This window comes from Oncorhynchus nerka, linkage group LG13 (assembly GCF_034236695.1).
Source record: "Oncorhynchus nerka isolate Pitt River linkage group LG13, Oner_Uvic_2.0, whole genome shotgun sequence".
NCBI lineage: Eukaryota > Metazoa > Chordata > Actinopteri > Salmoniformes > Salmonidae > Oncorhynchus > Oncorhynchus nerka.
This window is the reverse complement of record NC_088408.1, coordinates 85,790,789-85,808,215: the sequence shown is the minus strand read 5'-3', so window position 1 is coordinate 85,808,215 and position 17,427 is coordinate 85,790,789. Positions and strand designations below refer to the sequence as shown.

Sequence of the window (17,427 nt, the reverse complement as noted above, 5' to 3'; positions counted from 1 at the left end):
TTCCTTGACATCTGGAATCAAGGACTCATAACCCACATCTTTAAGAACAGGTATTTGTGTGAACAGTAACCTGGGGAAGGTTTTCTGGAGTATTATACATGTAAAAGTTCTAAACTTCTTTAATAAGCACAATCTGTTGAGTAAAAGACAAATTGGATTTATACCAAAATATTGCACGACCGATCATATTTACACCCTACACACCCTGATAGATAAACATGTCCTCCAAAATAATACCAAAATGTACGCTTGCTTTATCGACTTCCAAAAAGCATTTGAATTTATTTGGCATAAAGGGACTGTCATACAAAGTTATTGTAAGTGGTGTAGGGAGTAAAGCAATTGACACAATTAAATCAATGTATACTGGCAATACGTGCAACGTCAAAATTGTTAAAAAATAACATAATTATTTTACCAGGGGCGGGGCTTTCACCAGTGTTGCAATCTGAGCCCTGCACTCTTCAATATTTACATCAACGAATTGACCGCTTTTCTAGAAAAATCCTCAGCCCCTGGTGTTAGTCTCCACAATTCAGAGGTTAAATGCCTGCTCTTCGCAGTTGACCAATGCCTGCTGTCTGTAGCTGGGTGCGTAATTGGCGCCAGAGAAGTCAGGTGCAGGAGAGCAGAACTGGGTAATAACCGGATATTTATTAAGCAAAACCAACAGCATCCAGAACAACAAGATAAATAGGCACCTCCACTATGAACGCCAAAGGGGGATCCGGATGGGCCAGCACGGGAGCCGAGGTAAACAGAGCCCTCAGGTGACCAAAAGCCCTGTCCGCCTCAGCCGACCACTGCAAACGTACCGGTCCCCCCTTCAGCAGTGAGGTAATGGGAGCCGCAACCTGACCAAAACCCGGGATAAATATCCGGTAGTAATTGGCAAACCCTAGGAACCGCTGCACCTCCTTTACCATGGTGGGAGTCGGCCAATTACACACGACTGAAATGCGGTCCCTCTCCATCTCCACCCCCGAGGTGGAAATTTCGATCCCCTAGAAAGGAGACGGAGAGCTGGAAGAACAGGCATTTCTCAGCCTTGACGTACAGGTCATGCTCCAACAGTCGTCCAAGTACCCTGCGCACCAGGGACACATGCTCGGCGTGTGTAGCGGAGTATATCAGAATATCATCAATATACACCACTGCCCGTGCAGATCCCTGAAAATGTTGTCTACAAAGGCTTGGAAGACTGATGGAGCATTCATCAACCCGTACGGCATGACGAGTTACTCATAATGCCCGGAGGTCGTACCGGGTACGCATCAGGTTGTAAGCGCTCCTGAGATCTTGTTTGGTGAAGAAGCGCACCCCGTGCATTGACTCAATCGCTATGGTGATGAGCGGTAGCGGGTAACTGTACCTCACTGTGATCTGGTTTAGACCTCGATAGTCAATACACGGGCGCAGACCTCCCTCCTTCTTCTTCACAAAATAGAAACTTGAGGAGGCAGGTGAAGTGGAGGACCGAATGTAGCCCTGACGCAGGGATTCGGAGACATATGTTTCCATAGCCGCCATCTCCGCCTGTGAGAGGGGATACACGTGACTCCTGGGAAGTGCAGCGTCTACCAGGAGATTTATCGCACAATCTCCCCGTTGATGGGGTGGTAATTGAGTCGCCTTCTTTTTTGAGAAGGCAAGAGCCAAATCGACATATTCAGGGGGAATGCGCACGGTGGAGACCTAGTAGCACCAACGAAAACCCCTAAACACCTTCCCGAGCACTCTAGGGACCACCCCTTGAGAGCCCTCAGTTGCCAAGAAACAGTGGTGTCATGACAAGCTAACCAGGGTAGGCCTAGCACCACAGGAAACACAGGATAGTCAATGAGGAAGAGACTGATTCTCTCCCTGCGTCACCATACCCAGAGGGGCGGTGGCCTCCCTTATCAACCCTGACTCTAATGGTCGACTGTCTAAGGAGGAGACGGGGAATGGCATAGCCACGGGAACAATGGGGATCCCTAAACTAAGGGCGAACGATCTGCCTATAACATTCCTAGCCGTGCCTGAATCAACGAGCCTCTTATGCTGGGAATGCGGGGAAAACTCAAGAAAAGTAACATACCAAAAACATGTGTGCAACAGAGGGCTCTGGGTGAGGATGGTGCCGGGATGACGCCAGAGTGCCCTGCCTGCTGCCTCGATCCCCAGAGGAACCAACCGGGCACCGACCAGCAGTGTGACCTCTGCAGCCACAGATGGTGCACGAGCCGGAACCTCCTCCAGTCTCCCTACGCACGATACTTCCCAGCTCCATGGGCACCGGAGCTGCGGTGCTGGGGGATGGAGCCGACAGAACCCGATCTGGACGTCCGTGGGTAGCCAGCAGGTTATCCAGCCGAATGGACAGGTCCACCAGCTGATCGAAGGTGAAGGTGGTGTGCCTGCAGGCCAACTCCCGACGGAAGTCTTCGCACAAACTGCAGCGATAGTGGTTGATCAGGGCCCTATCATTCCATCCAGCACCGGCGGCCAGGGTTCGAAAATCCATGGCGAACTCCTGGGCGCTCCTCGTCCCCTGCCTCAGATGAGAGGTCCAGCACCGCATCTCCTTCTGGTCCAGCGCCGCATCTCCTTCTCCCCACACCTTGTTGTCCAACTCCAAGGCTTTCCCAGAGAGGCACGAGACGAGGGCGGACAACTTCTCACGACCTGAAGGAGCCTGGTAGACGGTTGCCAGGTAGAGGTCAAGCTGCAACAGGAAGCCCTGGCAGCGTGCAGCCGTCCCATCATACTCCCAGGGAAGGGCGAAACGAATCCCACTGGGACCGGGTGAAGGGGGGGGGTGTAGTGGAGACCCCGGTTGTGCTTGCTGAGGTGCTGGAGGAACTCCCTGTCTCTCCCAGCGGTCCATAGTTTGGACAGAGTGGTCTATGGCGGCGCCGAGATAGTGGAGCATCGCTGCGTGCTCCGGGACGCGCTCCTCTACCTCTATTCCAGGGGCACCTGCTCCTGCTGACTCCATATGTTGCGGTGTGGGATTCTGTAGCTGGGTGCGTTATTGGCGGCAGAGAAGTCAGGCGCATGAGAGCAGAACTGGGTAATAACCAAAGATGTATTAAGCAAAACCAACAGCATCCAGAACAACAAGATAAATAGACACAAAAAATAACCCGTTGTGCGCTCACGGGGAACGTGCACAAGCACTACAATAAACAATCCCATACAAAGACATGGGGGGGAACAGAGGGTTAAATACACAACAAGTAAATGAGGGAATTGAAACCAGGTGTGGAAAGACAAAACAAATGGAAAATGAAATGTGGATAGACAATGGCTAGAAGACCGGAGATGCAGAGCGCCGCCCGAACAAGGAGAGGACCCTACTTCGGTAGAAGTCGTGACACTTTCATCCACAGCACATGGCCTACAGCAAAGCCTGGACCTGCAAGAGCAGTATTGCCAGACCTGGGCCCTGGCAGTAGAACCCAAAAATACTAAAATTATGATTTTCCAGAGAAGATCCAGATCTCAAGCAATTTGACAAAAGTTCTTAATTGGTAGAAAATATATAGAGTACTGTACACTAAAATTACTTAGGTTTAAAAATAAGCTCAATTGGACACCTTGATGATGCGGTGAATGTATTGAGAGAGAAAGCATGCAGAGCATTCTACGCCATTCAAAATTCAAACTGAAAATACTTACTAAAATTGGCAAAAATTAATTGAATGTGTCATTCAACCAATTGCACTTCATGGCAGTGAGGTGTGTTCACTGGCAAAACAAGATTTCACCAAATAGGACAAACACCCCATTGAAACCCTGCATGAAGAGTTCTGTAAGATTCTCCTACTGTACATGTCCAGAGGAAAACTACAAACAATGCATGCAGGGCAGAATTAGGCCAATATCCACTAATATTAAAAACTAAAAAAAGAGCAATTAAGTTTTGGAAACATATAAAATACAGTGACCCCCTCTCATATCATTGCAGAGCCCTGCAATGCCAAGAACTGAGCAAAGAAGAGTCCCCTCATCCAGCTGGTGCTGGAGCTGAGTTCACAAACCTGTTCTGCTAACACACTGAAGCCTCAGGACCAGAACATCCAATCAATCTGAGTAGACCAAATTACAACACAGTCAAAACAAAACTACATTGCTTATTGGGAAACACAAGCACAAAGCAAAATGCAGTGCTATCTGGCCCTAAATCGACAGTACACCGTCGCTAACTATTTGACCATGGTTACTGATCAAAACTTTTGGAAAACCTTGACAAAGTACAGGCTCAGTGAGCACAGCCTTGCCATTGAGAAGGGTAGACACAGGAAAACCTGCCTCCCTGTAGAGGAAAGGCTGTGCGACCACTGCACAACAGCAGAACCTGGCATAGAGCTGCATTTCCTGTAAAAATATAAAACAATTAGTGTAATTTCAAACCCAAATTTGAAACCCTTATTTGAGAGAATATACCCTGCACAGCTTTGCTCTGCCCTGTTCAGCCCTGCTCTGCCCTCTTCTGCCCTGCCATGCTCTACCCTGTTCTGCCCTGCTCTGCCGTGCTTTGCCCTGCCATACTCTGCCCTATTCTGGCCTGTTCTGCTCTTCCGTGCTCTGCTCTGTTCTGCTCTGTTCTGCTCTTCTCTAAATTGTTATTAGAGCGACTGCAGACCAAGACTTTGAGACAGATCCAGGAAATATGTGTGTAAATGCTCATTTTAGTGTGTGTGTGTGTTGTGTGTTCAAAGAGGAGAGGAAAACAGCAAAGGAGAAGGGCCACATCTAGAGCGGGGGATAGATAAATGTATAAATAGTAAGAAAGAGAGCGATAGATCAGGGTAAGGAGATGACAGATCCCAAATGGCAGCCAGGGATACGCTTGACTTCATCTCATCTGCTGGGGAATGATGCTCAGATGACACAAAATGTTGCCCAGAGGACCCATTACTGGAGGTCTCACAGGAGGCTGGGTTGGAAGGAATTGGGCAGGAAGACTTTTGTCATTTGAGAAGTATATTTGATTTTCTTCTTCTGTGGAGAAAAGTAATAAGATATGAGGTGCAATGTGTTAAAAGGGTAAAGAGGCTCTCTTTCCAACATCGGGTTGAGACATGAGAACACACAATGTATTTTTAACTCTATTCTGTGGTAGTGATGGATGCTACTGTGACATGACCCCTGTTTAACCCTTTTACAGGAGAAACCACCTGGTGCACAGACACCACACCATCCAGTCACACACACGCACACACACAGTCCCAAACAGTCTCACACACACACACACACACACACACACACACACACACACACACACACACACACACACACACACAGGTCTTCCGCTGCATCAGCACTTAATAAAAGCAGAAGTTGTCATACTGTTTTTGATTTTCAGAATACATTTTGTTAAGGGACAAATCCGGTTCCGTACTAATCTTCACCAGGTGCTAGTGGAATCAGAGCTCTGCTTCTCAAGTTTTAAGTGAGGTTTTACTCTTGCTTCAATTTGCAATTATTGTCCTTCTCATTTTCACAGCTGGCTATTTTATAAAGCAATCCTGCGTAAGTGCCCTAACACACAGACACACACAGACATACACAGACACACACACAATCGAAGATGAAATGTAACACTCCTCTGTGATGATGCAAACTTATACTGATGTGGCAGTCATTTGAAAGAAGGAAAATTATGTGTTTGTGTTTTTAAATGTATTAAAATAAGATGTAGTATGTCTAAGGATCCCGTGTTTCTGTGCTTCTGTTCTCCAGCCTCCACCATCGCCGAGAATGGACGAAGAACATGCCTGAAACTCAAAGTCTTTGTCCGACCATCAAGTAAGTCTCTCCAGCTGCAACAGAAACACGGAACCTGTTTAACACTGATGTTGTGTTTCCACTACTCTCAGTGACGCAGGGCAGTGGGTAGCCAAGCAGTTAGAGCATTGGGCCAGTAACCGAAAGGTCTCTGGTTTGAATCCCCCAATTAGGTGAAAAATCTGTTGATGTGCCGTCAAGCAAGGCACTTAACACTAATTGCTCTGCATTAGAGTGTCTGCTAAAATGCTGAATTCCTTCTGAATGATTCTTGCTCTCTGTTGAACATGTCAGTTTCATATCTCATGACAGCTCCTATATTGTTTCTATCCAAAGACAAGTGAAGGAATGAACGATTTGAAAGAAGTGAATTGCACATGTCTTGTGAATGTTGTCATGAGCTTGGGGCTTGGGACCTTTGTTTTAAGGGGTTGGGGGAGTTTATTATCTCTAATCATCCCTATCATCTCTATTTCTATCTCTAGACAGCTGTGTGAAAACTATAGGTGTACATGACCGTGTTTTTGACGTAAACGACAAAGTAGACAATTCATTAGAACCCCGAGGTTAGTATGGCTTTCTGCATTTTTTTATGACCTTATTTTTTAACAAATGCCCTCTTGGCCTGTGTGTGTCCCATTGGGACACACACATCCCTCCCCCCTCTCTCTTTCTCTATGTTTCTCCACTGATTGGCCCATCTGTCCTCTCCCAGCATGGTTGACTGTCATGATAGAACGCTTTTTCTGCATCTGCCGTGTTGTTGTGTTGTGTTGCTAGTTGTGTTTTGCCGGTGATGTGGTCTATGTTTGCATGTGTCATACGCAGTGCTTGATTCGGGCAGGAGCTCACCAGAGCTGAGTACCGGCACCTCAAATGTTCTACTGCTTGAGCTTCTGTACCGCCACTCAAAATGAGTACCGGTACCTATTTTACTCTAAGTCAAGCCCTGGTCATGCGTCATACATGGCAGTACCTGGTTAAATCATCATGTCTAATGTCAGAATATAACATAGGCTATTTATGTCAGAACATAAATAATGTTTTTGCCTGCTCTACTATAGATCCTAGATTCAATGTACTCCTCCAATTGACTTTAATATACGTATATTTCTCTATTCATACCACATATAATGTAGGCTGTGTTTCATACCACGTATACTGTAGGCTGTTTCATAACATAGGTTGTGTTACATATACGTTCACTCTGAAAAACGTTATATTTACATTAGCATATGTCAATAGAGCCCATTAATGCTGAAGTCTAATGAAATTCAAACCATTGCTTCTAGTGTCTTTTCATTTTGTCTTCATTTCAATTGACTCTTTTCTACCCATTATTCTACCCTTCCTCCTACCCTTATTCCTCCCTTTATTGTACCCTTATTTTACCATTTATTCTACCCTTATTCTACCATTTGACCTACCCTTATTCTACCCTGTACCCTACCCTTTATGCTACCCATATTCTACACTATATCCTACCCTTTATTCTACCCTTCTTCCTACCCTTATTCTTCCCTTTATTCTACCCTTTATGCTACCCTTTATTCTACCCTTCATCCTGCCCTTTATTCTACCCATAATCCACCCTTTATTCTACCCTTATTCTACCCTTATTCTACCCCTATTCTACCCTTTATTCTACCCTTATTCTTCCCTTTATTCTACCCTTATTCTTCCCTTTATTCTACCCTTATTCGTCCCTTTATTCTACCCTTATTCTTCCCTTTATTCTACCCTTCATCCTGCCCTTTATTCTACCCTTCATCCTGCCCTTTATTCTACCCGTATTCCACCCTTTATTCTACCCTTGTTCTTCCCTTTATTCTACCCTTCATCCTGCCCTTTATTCTACCCGTATTCCACCCTTTATTCTACCCTTATTCTACCCTTATATTACCCTTTATTCTACCCTTATTCTACCCTTTATTCTACCCTTATTCTTCCCTTTATTCTACCCTTCATCCTGCCCTTTATTCTACCCTTATTCTACCCTTTATTCTACCCCTATTCTACCATTTATTCTACCCTTTATTATACCCTTCAACCTACCCAAATTCTGCCCTTTATTCTACCGTTATTATGTCCTTATTCTACCATTTGATCTACCCTTATGCTACCCTTTATCATACCATTTATGCTACCCATATTCTGCACTCTATCCTACCCTTTATTCCACCATTAATCTACCATTTATTCTACACTTTATTCTACCCATTAATCCACCCTTATTCTACCCATTATCCCACCCTTTATTTTACCATTTATTCTACTCTTATGCTGCACTTTATTCTAACCTTTATTCTACACTTTAGTCTGCCCTTTAATCCACCCGTATTCTACCCTTATTCGACCCTTTGATCTACTCTTATTCAACCCTTTATTCTACAAGTTATTCCACCATTTCTACCCCTATTCTACCCTTTATTCCACCATTTCTACCCTTTATTCCACCCTTATTCTACCCTTTATTCTTCCCTTTATTCCACCCTTTTCAGAACATAGGCTATATTATTGTAGCATGCTCATGTTTCTAACCTGATGTCAACTAGCTGCATCCTCTCTTTCATGCTTACATGACTGTCTAATTCCTGCTCTGTTTTACCAAGGAGACCAAACACACATGCACTGACTCTGAGTAACACATTAGTCATTTCAAACAGAGTTTTAGGAATAATATTTGTCATCACATTAGCAATTACAGTTTTCTTGCAGTTGGAGAACATTACATTTTCCATATTTATTCATGGAAGCCGTTCACCATACCCTGATGATCAGGATTTATCACTAGCTGTCACCTCATCTGACATACACACAAACACACACACACACACACACACACACACACACACACACACACACACACACACACACACACACACACACACACACACACACACACACACACACACACACACACTCTCTCTCGCTCTCTCACACACAAACATACACACACTCTCTTTCTCACACACACATACACACGTGTTCTCTCTCTCTCCCTCTCTCTCCCTCTCTCTCACTCGCACACACACACACACACACACACACACACACACACACACACACACACACACACACACACACACACACACACACACAGTCTCACACACACACACACATACACACGCTCTCTTTCTCACACACACATACACACGCGTTCTCTCTCTCCCTCTCTCTCTCTCTCACACACAGACACACACACACACATACATACACACTCATACACATTTACACGCACACACTTTCTCTCTCTCTCTCTTTCTTTTTCTCTCTCACACAAACACACACCTCCTTGGCAGTTTAAGCTTGGGGGGTTGCATTTTGATTTATTAAGGTCAGAGCCCTAGACTATCTCCACCTTCCTGTCTGCCCATCTGTCCGTCTGTCTGTCTGTCTGCCTGCCTGCCATCCCAAACCTTTGCATCTTTACCTTCTGTCTAACTCTCTTCCTCTATCTATCTCAGCCCCACCCCATCCTCATTATCACTCTTTTTTTTATCTGTGTCTGCGTATTTCCCACCTTTGTGTGAGTGAGTGAGTGAGTGAGTGAGTGAGTGAGTGAGTGAGTGAGTGAGTGAGTGAGTGAGTGAGTGAGTGAGTGAGTGAGTGAGTGAGTGAGTGAGTGAGTGAGTGAGTGAGTGAGTGAGTGAGTGTGTGTGTATGGCCTAGCTTGCTCCCTCTGTGTGCTGTTAAACAGGCCCATAGCTGCTCATTGATAACACTGTCTGCCAGTCAACCTGGGGAGCTCCTAACCATGCCTCTGAGCTCTACACTCTTATGAAAAAGGTTCTATCTAGAACAAAAAAATAGTTATTCAGGTGTCCCCATGGGAGAACCCTCTGAAGAACACCTTTTGGTTCGAGGTAGAATTGTTTTTGTTCCAGGTAGAACCTTTTTGGGATTCCATGTTGAACCTTTTCCACAGAGGGTTCTACCTGGAATCCAAAATAGGTATACAACGAACCAAAAAGTGTTCTCCTATGAGGACAGCTGCATAACCATTTTGGAACCATTTATTCTAATCATGTAGAGGATAGGACTCACCAAGCAGAGGGGACCTGCGGGCTGCCTCGCTGGTTGGTTGGCTGGTTGGCCGGCTGGTATGCTGCCTGGCTGGCTGGTTGGCTGATATGTAACAGAAGCAGTAGCAGTAACTTGTTATTTCATAATTTTATTGGGGATATGGGGATATAGCAATATCGGCATTCCAAATAAAATACGACAAAACATGTCACCAATGATCACCATTTTTTGCATTGTGTATGTGTTGATAATCTCGTTTTATGATTGATAGAAATATTCATTTTCTAAATTTTCTCTCCCTCCTCTAGATGATACAAGTCATGAGTCTGCCGAACCGTCCAGGAGTGACGCCACAAGCGCAGCCTCACACTTGCGGATAGCCAGTCCACTGCTGGCTGCACTGCTAATCTGCTTAGCAACACTCTTCACCTTATAGCGCCTCCCCCTGTCCTGGAGGGGAATTACACCCGGCGCGGCCTGAATCTACCCAATGATGAGGCTGGGGCTAGGGTGGGAGAATGGGCGGGTGTGTGTGTGGGGGGGGGGGGGGGGGTATTGAGAGTGGGCTTCTTAAGGAACACTATTTTTTCCAGATATTTAAGTGGTCTTTCTCCGTCAATGAGTTTGAAAAAGTTGATGTTGGATGTGGAAGAAACTGTTTCCCCCTTAAAACTGTCAACTAAGATGCCAAATCTCTATTTTTTGACACTTAGTGATTCTTGTTTTCCCTTCTGACATCCCTTTACGTCATGCCGATTCATTGCACCACTCACATACACACATATACAGGTACACACACCTAAACACAGTTTTACACGGACAGTTTTTCAATAGCTCTTTGGTAGGTTGTAAAGCAGCAATACACAGCAGGTCATGGTTGTTTTAGCTCTTATCTAGAAAAAAGGAACAGAGAAGAGTAGTACTCACACCTCTCTCCTAGTCTTTAGACTCATCTCTTTCAGCATCAGGTGGATAAAGATAGCTGGGTCTTTGTTAGGTGTTACAGATAGTGGAACACCACGTAGGTATCAGTTGAGATACAGTGTAGAACATGTTTAGTAGGAGAGAAGAGGGCATGAGTGAGCTGAGTTGGTTGAAGTATTAAGTTCCATGGCCTCTTTGATTAAGGTATGCTGTCATGTACCCTCTTTGTGTGTAGAGAGAATGGTTGGAGACTTTTGGCACGACACAAAGAAAAGACAAATAAAAACATTTAGTCCGTTGAGTGGATGAAAGTTCAAATATTTGGAAGATGACTCAATTTATGAGGGGCAGACAGGCAGGTAACTTTGGGCTTTATTCACTGACTTAATTAATATATAATTGCTCTTTAGTGTCAGACAATGCTTTGTGAGTGATAACAATCTGAACCCTCACTGATGGCACTTTTGATTCAGTTTGTTATAAAACCTTTTCACTGAGTTTTACCTGACATACTCAGCCTTCTCTTGCTGATATTTTAAATGCCATCTATGATTATGGCAAAGATGTTTATCTATCAAAGTGGGGGAAGATTTGTGTTGTTCAAAGGTTATGTCAACAGTTTAGAGAAGAAAGCTCCTCTACCTCTGTGAAAGCTACCAACATTTGAAGAGGCTGCCTCTCTCACCATGTTACAAAACAGCCCTTTTTGAATATGAAATGATACCACTTCCCTACAAGGCAAATTTAGATTTTTCCTACAATTGCTTATCATTAGTTCACTTAGACGTGCTGTAGAGCTTGGCATATGGAATCGTCCCTCAGCATAGCTTTCTACCATACCCAGTAAGGAGGCACCGCCATCTAGGAAACAGTGTTGCTTTACTTTACCACTCATGTATAACCACAACTTCAACTATAACCTCGGATTCAAATGCTGTAGCTACAGTCCATTATAGCAGGCTGCCTGTTCTCCATTCATTTTACTACCGCATAATTCAATCTCATCATAATCAACTCACAATGATTATGTTAATAGAGAAAATCTCCTTTAACATCGAGGCGGAGCGCAGAGTAGTTTAGTTTGGCCATGTTTTGTATTGGCCCCCATTTATACATTGTACTGCTGTATAATGACATTCAACTTCCTTAGACTCACAAAGGATCAGATGGTAGATGAACATAGCTGGAGCGATTTGTAAATGGAAATGCTGTTATTCTGTTCTTTCTTTCCCGGAGTAGGATGGACAGATACATGAATTAGGTGTGTTGATACAGGTCTGCTTTCACACAGAGACAGAGACAGACAGACAGACAGACAGACAGACAGACAGACAGACAGACAGACAGACAGACAGACAGACAGACAGACAGACAGACAGACAGACAGACAGACAGACAGACAGACAGACAGACAGACAGACAGACAGACAGACAGACAGACAGTTGAGAGGTTGCGTGCCTAGTTAACGGTCCTACTGTGACTCTTTAATGAGGTTCAAAATGACAGGCATGCAGACCTCATGTTTTGGAGTTCGGGGAGTTATTTCAGCTGTTAAAAATAGATGGTGGAAGGCCTGGGGGTTTTAAAGCGTCAGTGACCTTGCAGTTATAGAGGGCTGGAGAGTGAAGGAGATAGGGGAGAGAGAAAGAAAGAGTGAAAGAGATTGAAAGAAAGAAGTGTAGGAGGAAGGAAGTTGCATATATGACTGGAGTGCCTAACAAAAAATACCCAATGCAACCTTTTTAAAAACACTAGCTAAAAATGGAATACACACCCAAAGGCATCTTTTTTGTTTTGTTTTGATATATTTTTTGTTGTTGCTTTTTCGCAGCTGCCTTCTACAGTATATTCTTCTCCTGAAGGGTTGTGTGTGCTTTCGGCCATATTTGTTTTCATACTATGGTAACAATGCTATTACTGTAGAATAGCAGCTCAGCTTTCGGGGTTAACAAGAGAGGACGCCATATGAAGGGGTACTAATTTTCACCAGAACACCATAGGGGATGGGTGCCATGTTCAATCCGAGATGGCCGCCTGTCATCGACATAACGTTATAGCCAACACTTTTTGGGGAAGTCCAGCTTCAATTCTATTTGATTATAATTACCCGTACTGCTCTTTATCATTATTGCTACTATTATTACCATGGTTTATTCTGTACACACGTTAACTTGGGAAATAAGGATCAACTTGTTAGCTGGATACCGTGTATCCTGAGGTAGTCAACCATATAACATGTAGTGTTAGATTAGTTACTGTTTTTGTACCTTTCCGGTGGACAAAGGAAAAATTAGACACTTCATTGTTAAAAACGGTATTATTGTTATTATTGTTATGATGACGATGATGATGATGATATTTATTATTAGCAAAAACTTGATGTAAATAGTGTTTGATATTAAAGTATTCATTTGATTCGTATGTCTTTTCTAAAAAACAAACAAATAATGAACACAGTAGAATCTCTGGATATTTGGGAGTGTACACGCAAATAACAGTGCATTGTGAACTGTCATTTTCAATGCCTACTGATGCTTTGAGAAACCTGTACACACATGTGCTTACCTGTGTACTTGTGCTTGTGTGTACTTGACTTCATCTTTGCATCTACGCGTGCCTGTGTACAGCAGGCTGGACTGAAAGCCAATGGGGGCCTCGCCTGTTACATAACTATGTTTCCAACCAACCAATCCACAGCCACCGTCACCACTTCATCACAAGGATCCATACAGAACAGACAGAGAGAATAGAATAGACGTGGACAAGATTAACAGTGTTTGTGCTTTTTCGCCTTCAATGTTTGATAGCATGTGGGCCAACTTAGAGTTTTGCCATGGATGGACTGTTGGTTGGCTTTTTATTGGAAGGATCTTGCCGTTTCATGCGCATGGACTTGATAACGAAACATAAAATGTGTTTTTCTTGTTCTTTTTTTTTCCTTTTGAACTTTGTTGAACGTTGGATTCTGTCTTTTTCTTCCCCACTGTCATGTTGTATGCTTTGCATCCCATTGAAATGAAGTCATCCAGCTGTGAGGCTGTGTTGCTACAGAAACAGATGACATGTACATAACACCAGCGCTTGTTAAGGAATTACAGAGGGGGTGGAGTTATAGATAGGGGCTGGGGTTACATAGGAGGGTGGGGTTATAGATAGGGGCTGGGGTTACATAGGAGGGGGTTACATAGGAGGGTGGGGTTATAGAAAGGGGCTGGGGTTGCATAGGAGGGTGGGGTTATATATAGGGGCTGGGGTTACATAGGAGGGTGGGGTTATAGATAGGGGCTGGGGTTACATAGGAGGGTGGAGTTATAGATAGGGGCTGGGGTTACATAGGAGGGTGGGGTTACATAGGAGGGTGGGGTTATAGAAAGGGGCTGGGGTTGCATAGGAGGGTGGGGTTATAGATAGGGGCTGGGGTTACATAGGAGGGTGAGGTTATAGATAGGGGCTGGGGTTACATAGGAGGGTGGGGTTACATAGGAGGGTAGGGTTATAGAAAGGGCTGGGGTTGCATAGGAGGGTGTGGTTACATAGGAGGGTGAGGTTATAGATAGGGGCTGGGGTTACATAGGAGGGTGGGGTTACATAGGAGGGTGGGGTTATAGATAGGGGCTGGGGTTACATAGGAGGGTGGGGTTATAGATAGGGGCTGGGGTTACATAGGAGGGTGGAGTTATAGATAGGGGCTGGGGTTACATAGGAGGGTGGGGTTATAGATAGGGGCTGGGGTTACATAGGAGGGTGGGGTTATAGATGGGGGCTGGGGTTACATAGGAGGGTGTGGTTACATAGGAGGGTGGGGTTATAGATAGGGTCTGGGGTTACATAAGAGGGTGGGGTTACATAGGAGGGTGGAGTTATAGATAGGGCTGGGGTTACATAGGAGGGTGGGGTTACATAGGAGGGTGGGGTTATAGATAGGGGCTGGGGTTGCATAGGAGGGTGGGGTTATATAGGAGGGTGGGGTTCAGAGGGGGTGGGGTTACATAGGAGGGTGGGGTTATAGATAAGGGCTGGGGTTACATAGGAGGGTGGGGTTCCAGAGGGGGTGGGGTTACATAGGAGGGTGGGGTTATAGATAGGGGCTGGGGTTACATAGGAGGGTGGGGTTACATAGGAGGGTGGGGTTATATAGGAGGGTGGGGTTCCAGAGGGGGTGGGGTTACATAGGGGTAGGGTTCAGCGGGGGGTGATTTTAGCGTTTGAAATAAATAAAAATTCTCCTAACTTTGAGGATAAATCCTCTGGTAACCTTATTATGTATTCCTACCACGTAGCTGCAGGCAGTCCATTCTGACTATTCATGCCCTTTTAATGTGAGTGTGTTTATGTATGTATGTGTGTGTGTGTGTGTTTGTGTGTGTGTGTGTGTGTGTGTGTGTGAGAGAGAGAGAGATTGAGCCTCCAAAATTGTGTCAGAGGGAGAGGTTGTGTGTGCTAACTCATTTGTCTGCATGCTTGTGTAAACAAGCATGTGTGAGAGTAAGTGTGTGTTATCAAATGCGTTTTACGCAAACATGTGCATGATCAAGTACTCTAGTGTGTGTGTGTGTGTGTGTGTGTGTGTGTGTGTGTGTGTGTGTGTGAGTTCGTGTCTCATTTACTATTGCCGCACTGAATGGGACGCGGCAACTTTCTTTGGCAACAAAGCGGTTTTCCCATGCCTTAGTCCTGAAACCTCTGCCATGCCAGAACAATCTGGGTTCAATACACCCCGTCACCCTCCCCCGCCGTGGAATGGGTGCTGGCGGCACAAAGGCTACCCTCCCTGTTTTGGAATTTGAACCCCCAGCCTCCTCACCATAGCCTAGTCGCCAGACCACATAGTATTTTAGCTTAGCTAAGTCACTACTTGGTTGGGGTAGAAGTTATCCATTGGCACAGATCTAGGATCAGCTTACCCTCACCCTATCTAAACCTAAACCGTTAGGGGGGAAACGCTAAAACACTGGCTTGACTGATCTTAGATCAGACAGCATGGCAAACTTCCGCCTGCTCCTGTCACCAGCTCCCCACGCATCGCCATGTCTTGAGAACCACTCATTTGTGTGTGCACCCAATCCCATTCTGCATACTCCTCTTGTGCTATTAACCACCCCCACCCCCTGCTCTCCCCCTCTCCTCTGGTCCTATTTGGGGGGCAGAAGTATTGACCGACCTGCTTTTTTCCAGTATATAAACAATAACGAGAAACTGACAAAATTATCAGAGGTCTGTATTTGTATATACATGTCTGAGCAATTATGAATACTATTAATAAAATGGAAATACATTGCTTTGATGTTTTGTTTTGATCTCATTGTTTTTCATTGTTTTTTGATGTGCATATATCCAGAACTTGTTAACCCGTTAACTCAGCATGACAGAGATGTATTGTAAATGGAATTGCAACTGATTGGGGAGCAGATTGAGTCAAGCTTTACCTAGTAAGGATCTCCTCATCAACACATTTAGAATTATCATATTTCTCTGCCAATTAAAGATGATTATCACTCATCCTCCCTCCTTCGCTCTGCTCCAAGTTTAAATGGGGTGGCAGGTAGTTTAGTGGTTAGAGCGTTGGAATAGTAACCAAAAGGTTGCAAGAAAAATCTGTCGTTCTGCCTCTGAACAAGGCAGTTAACCCACTGTTTCTAGGCCGACATTGAAAATAAGAATTCTTAACTGACTTGCCTAGTTAAATAAAGGAAAAATAAATAAACAAGTAAAATCATTTTGGACAGAAAAATTCACGCATAGGCAAAGACAGACAAGACAGACAAGACAGACAGACAGACAGACACACTAAACCTGCCAGAGTCCTCTCCCCCATTCACACACACACACACACACACACACACACACACACACACACACACACACACACACACACACACACACACACACACACACACACAGAGAGAGATATACTGTAGACATACAGACCTAAACCTTTCAGAGCCCTCTCCCCCCATTCACACACACAGAGAGATATACTGTAGACATACAGACCTAAACCTACCAAAGCCCTCTCCCCAATTCACGCACACACTCACTTAGAATCCTCGCCATCACACAGAGTACATGGTAACTAAATGTCTGACCATAAGGCTAACAGTAATTCTCTCTATCTCTCAGCCAAATTAATAAATTGATGTTTTGTTTTGGAACTAGACTGTGCAAAGTTCTGTTTTGAAGACAAATGCCAGTCAGCCAGTGCCAGATTCAGACCTAAAGACCTAAGACCTGCTTTCATTTCAGTCAGGTACTAATGAGCACTCCTAATAACCTTCTGCTGGACCCCATCAGGACTCCATCAGGACCCCATCAGCGCTGGTTAGATTTACCCTCCATTATCTCTGGCAATTATACTCACGTCCAGATCATTCCAGGCTCCAGGGGAAAATACCCCCGAAAAGCCAATTGGAAATTAAGAACCCAACAATACTTTTCTGCTGTCCCTCTTGGCAAAAACTGGTTGCATCTAAGTTGTTTCCACATCATTTCAACAACAAAAAAATACTATCTGGTGACGTTGAATCAATGTGGAAAACGGATTGGATTTGCAAAAAGTAATCAACATAAGGGAATGTCGTTTTTTTTTCCGTCTAACTTTTAGCCTAAATCTAGTGACATGGTGAAATGTTTCGTTGATTTCAAGTTGATTTCACATTAGTTGACACCTCAACCAAATGTAAATCAACAGGTTGAACTGTGGC

At 44.5% G+C, this 17,427-nt stretch overlaps 1 protein-coding gene across 2 annotated transcripts in view; it reads left to right on the top strand.

Annotated features, from left to right (window-relative positions):
- The window catches only part of LOC115140312 (ephrin-A5-like), a 201,866-nt gene extending 188,228 nt beyond the window's left edge, over positions 1-13,638 (top strand). The window contains exons 3-5 of one of the 2 annotated variants that reach the window (XM_029678628.2): positions 5,731-5,796; positions 6,261-6,341; positions 10,110-13,638. In XM_029678628.2, coding sequence (XP_029534488.1) covers positions 5,731-5,796; positions 6,261-6,341; positions 10,110-10,237 — 275 coding nt within the window. In that variant the 3' untranslated portion in view covers positions 10,238-13,638. The remainder of the gene's footprint in view (positions 1-5,730; positions 5,797-6,260; positions 6,342-10,109) is intronic. The other variant, XM_029678629.2, reaches the window with a different exon arrangement.
- Positions 13,639-17,427: the final 3,789 nt, after the last annotated feature.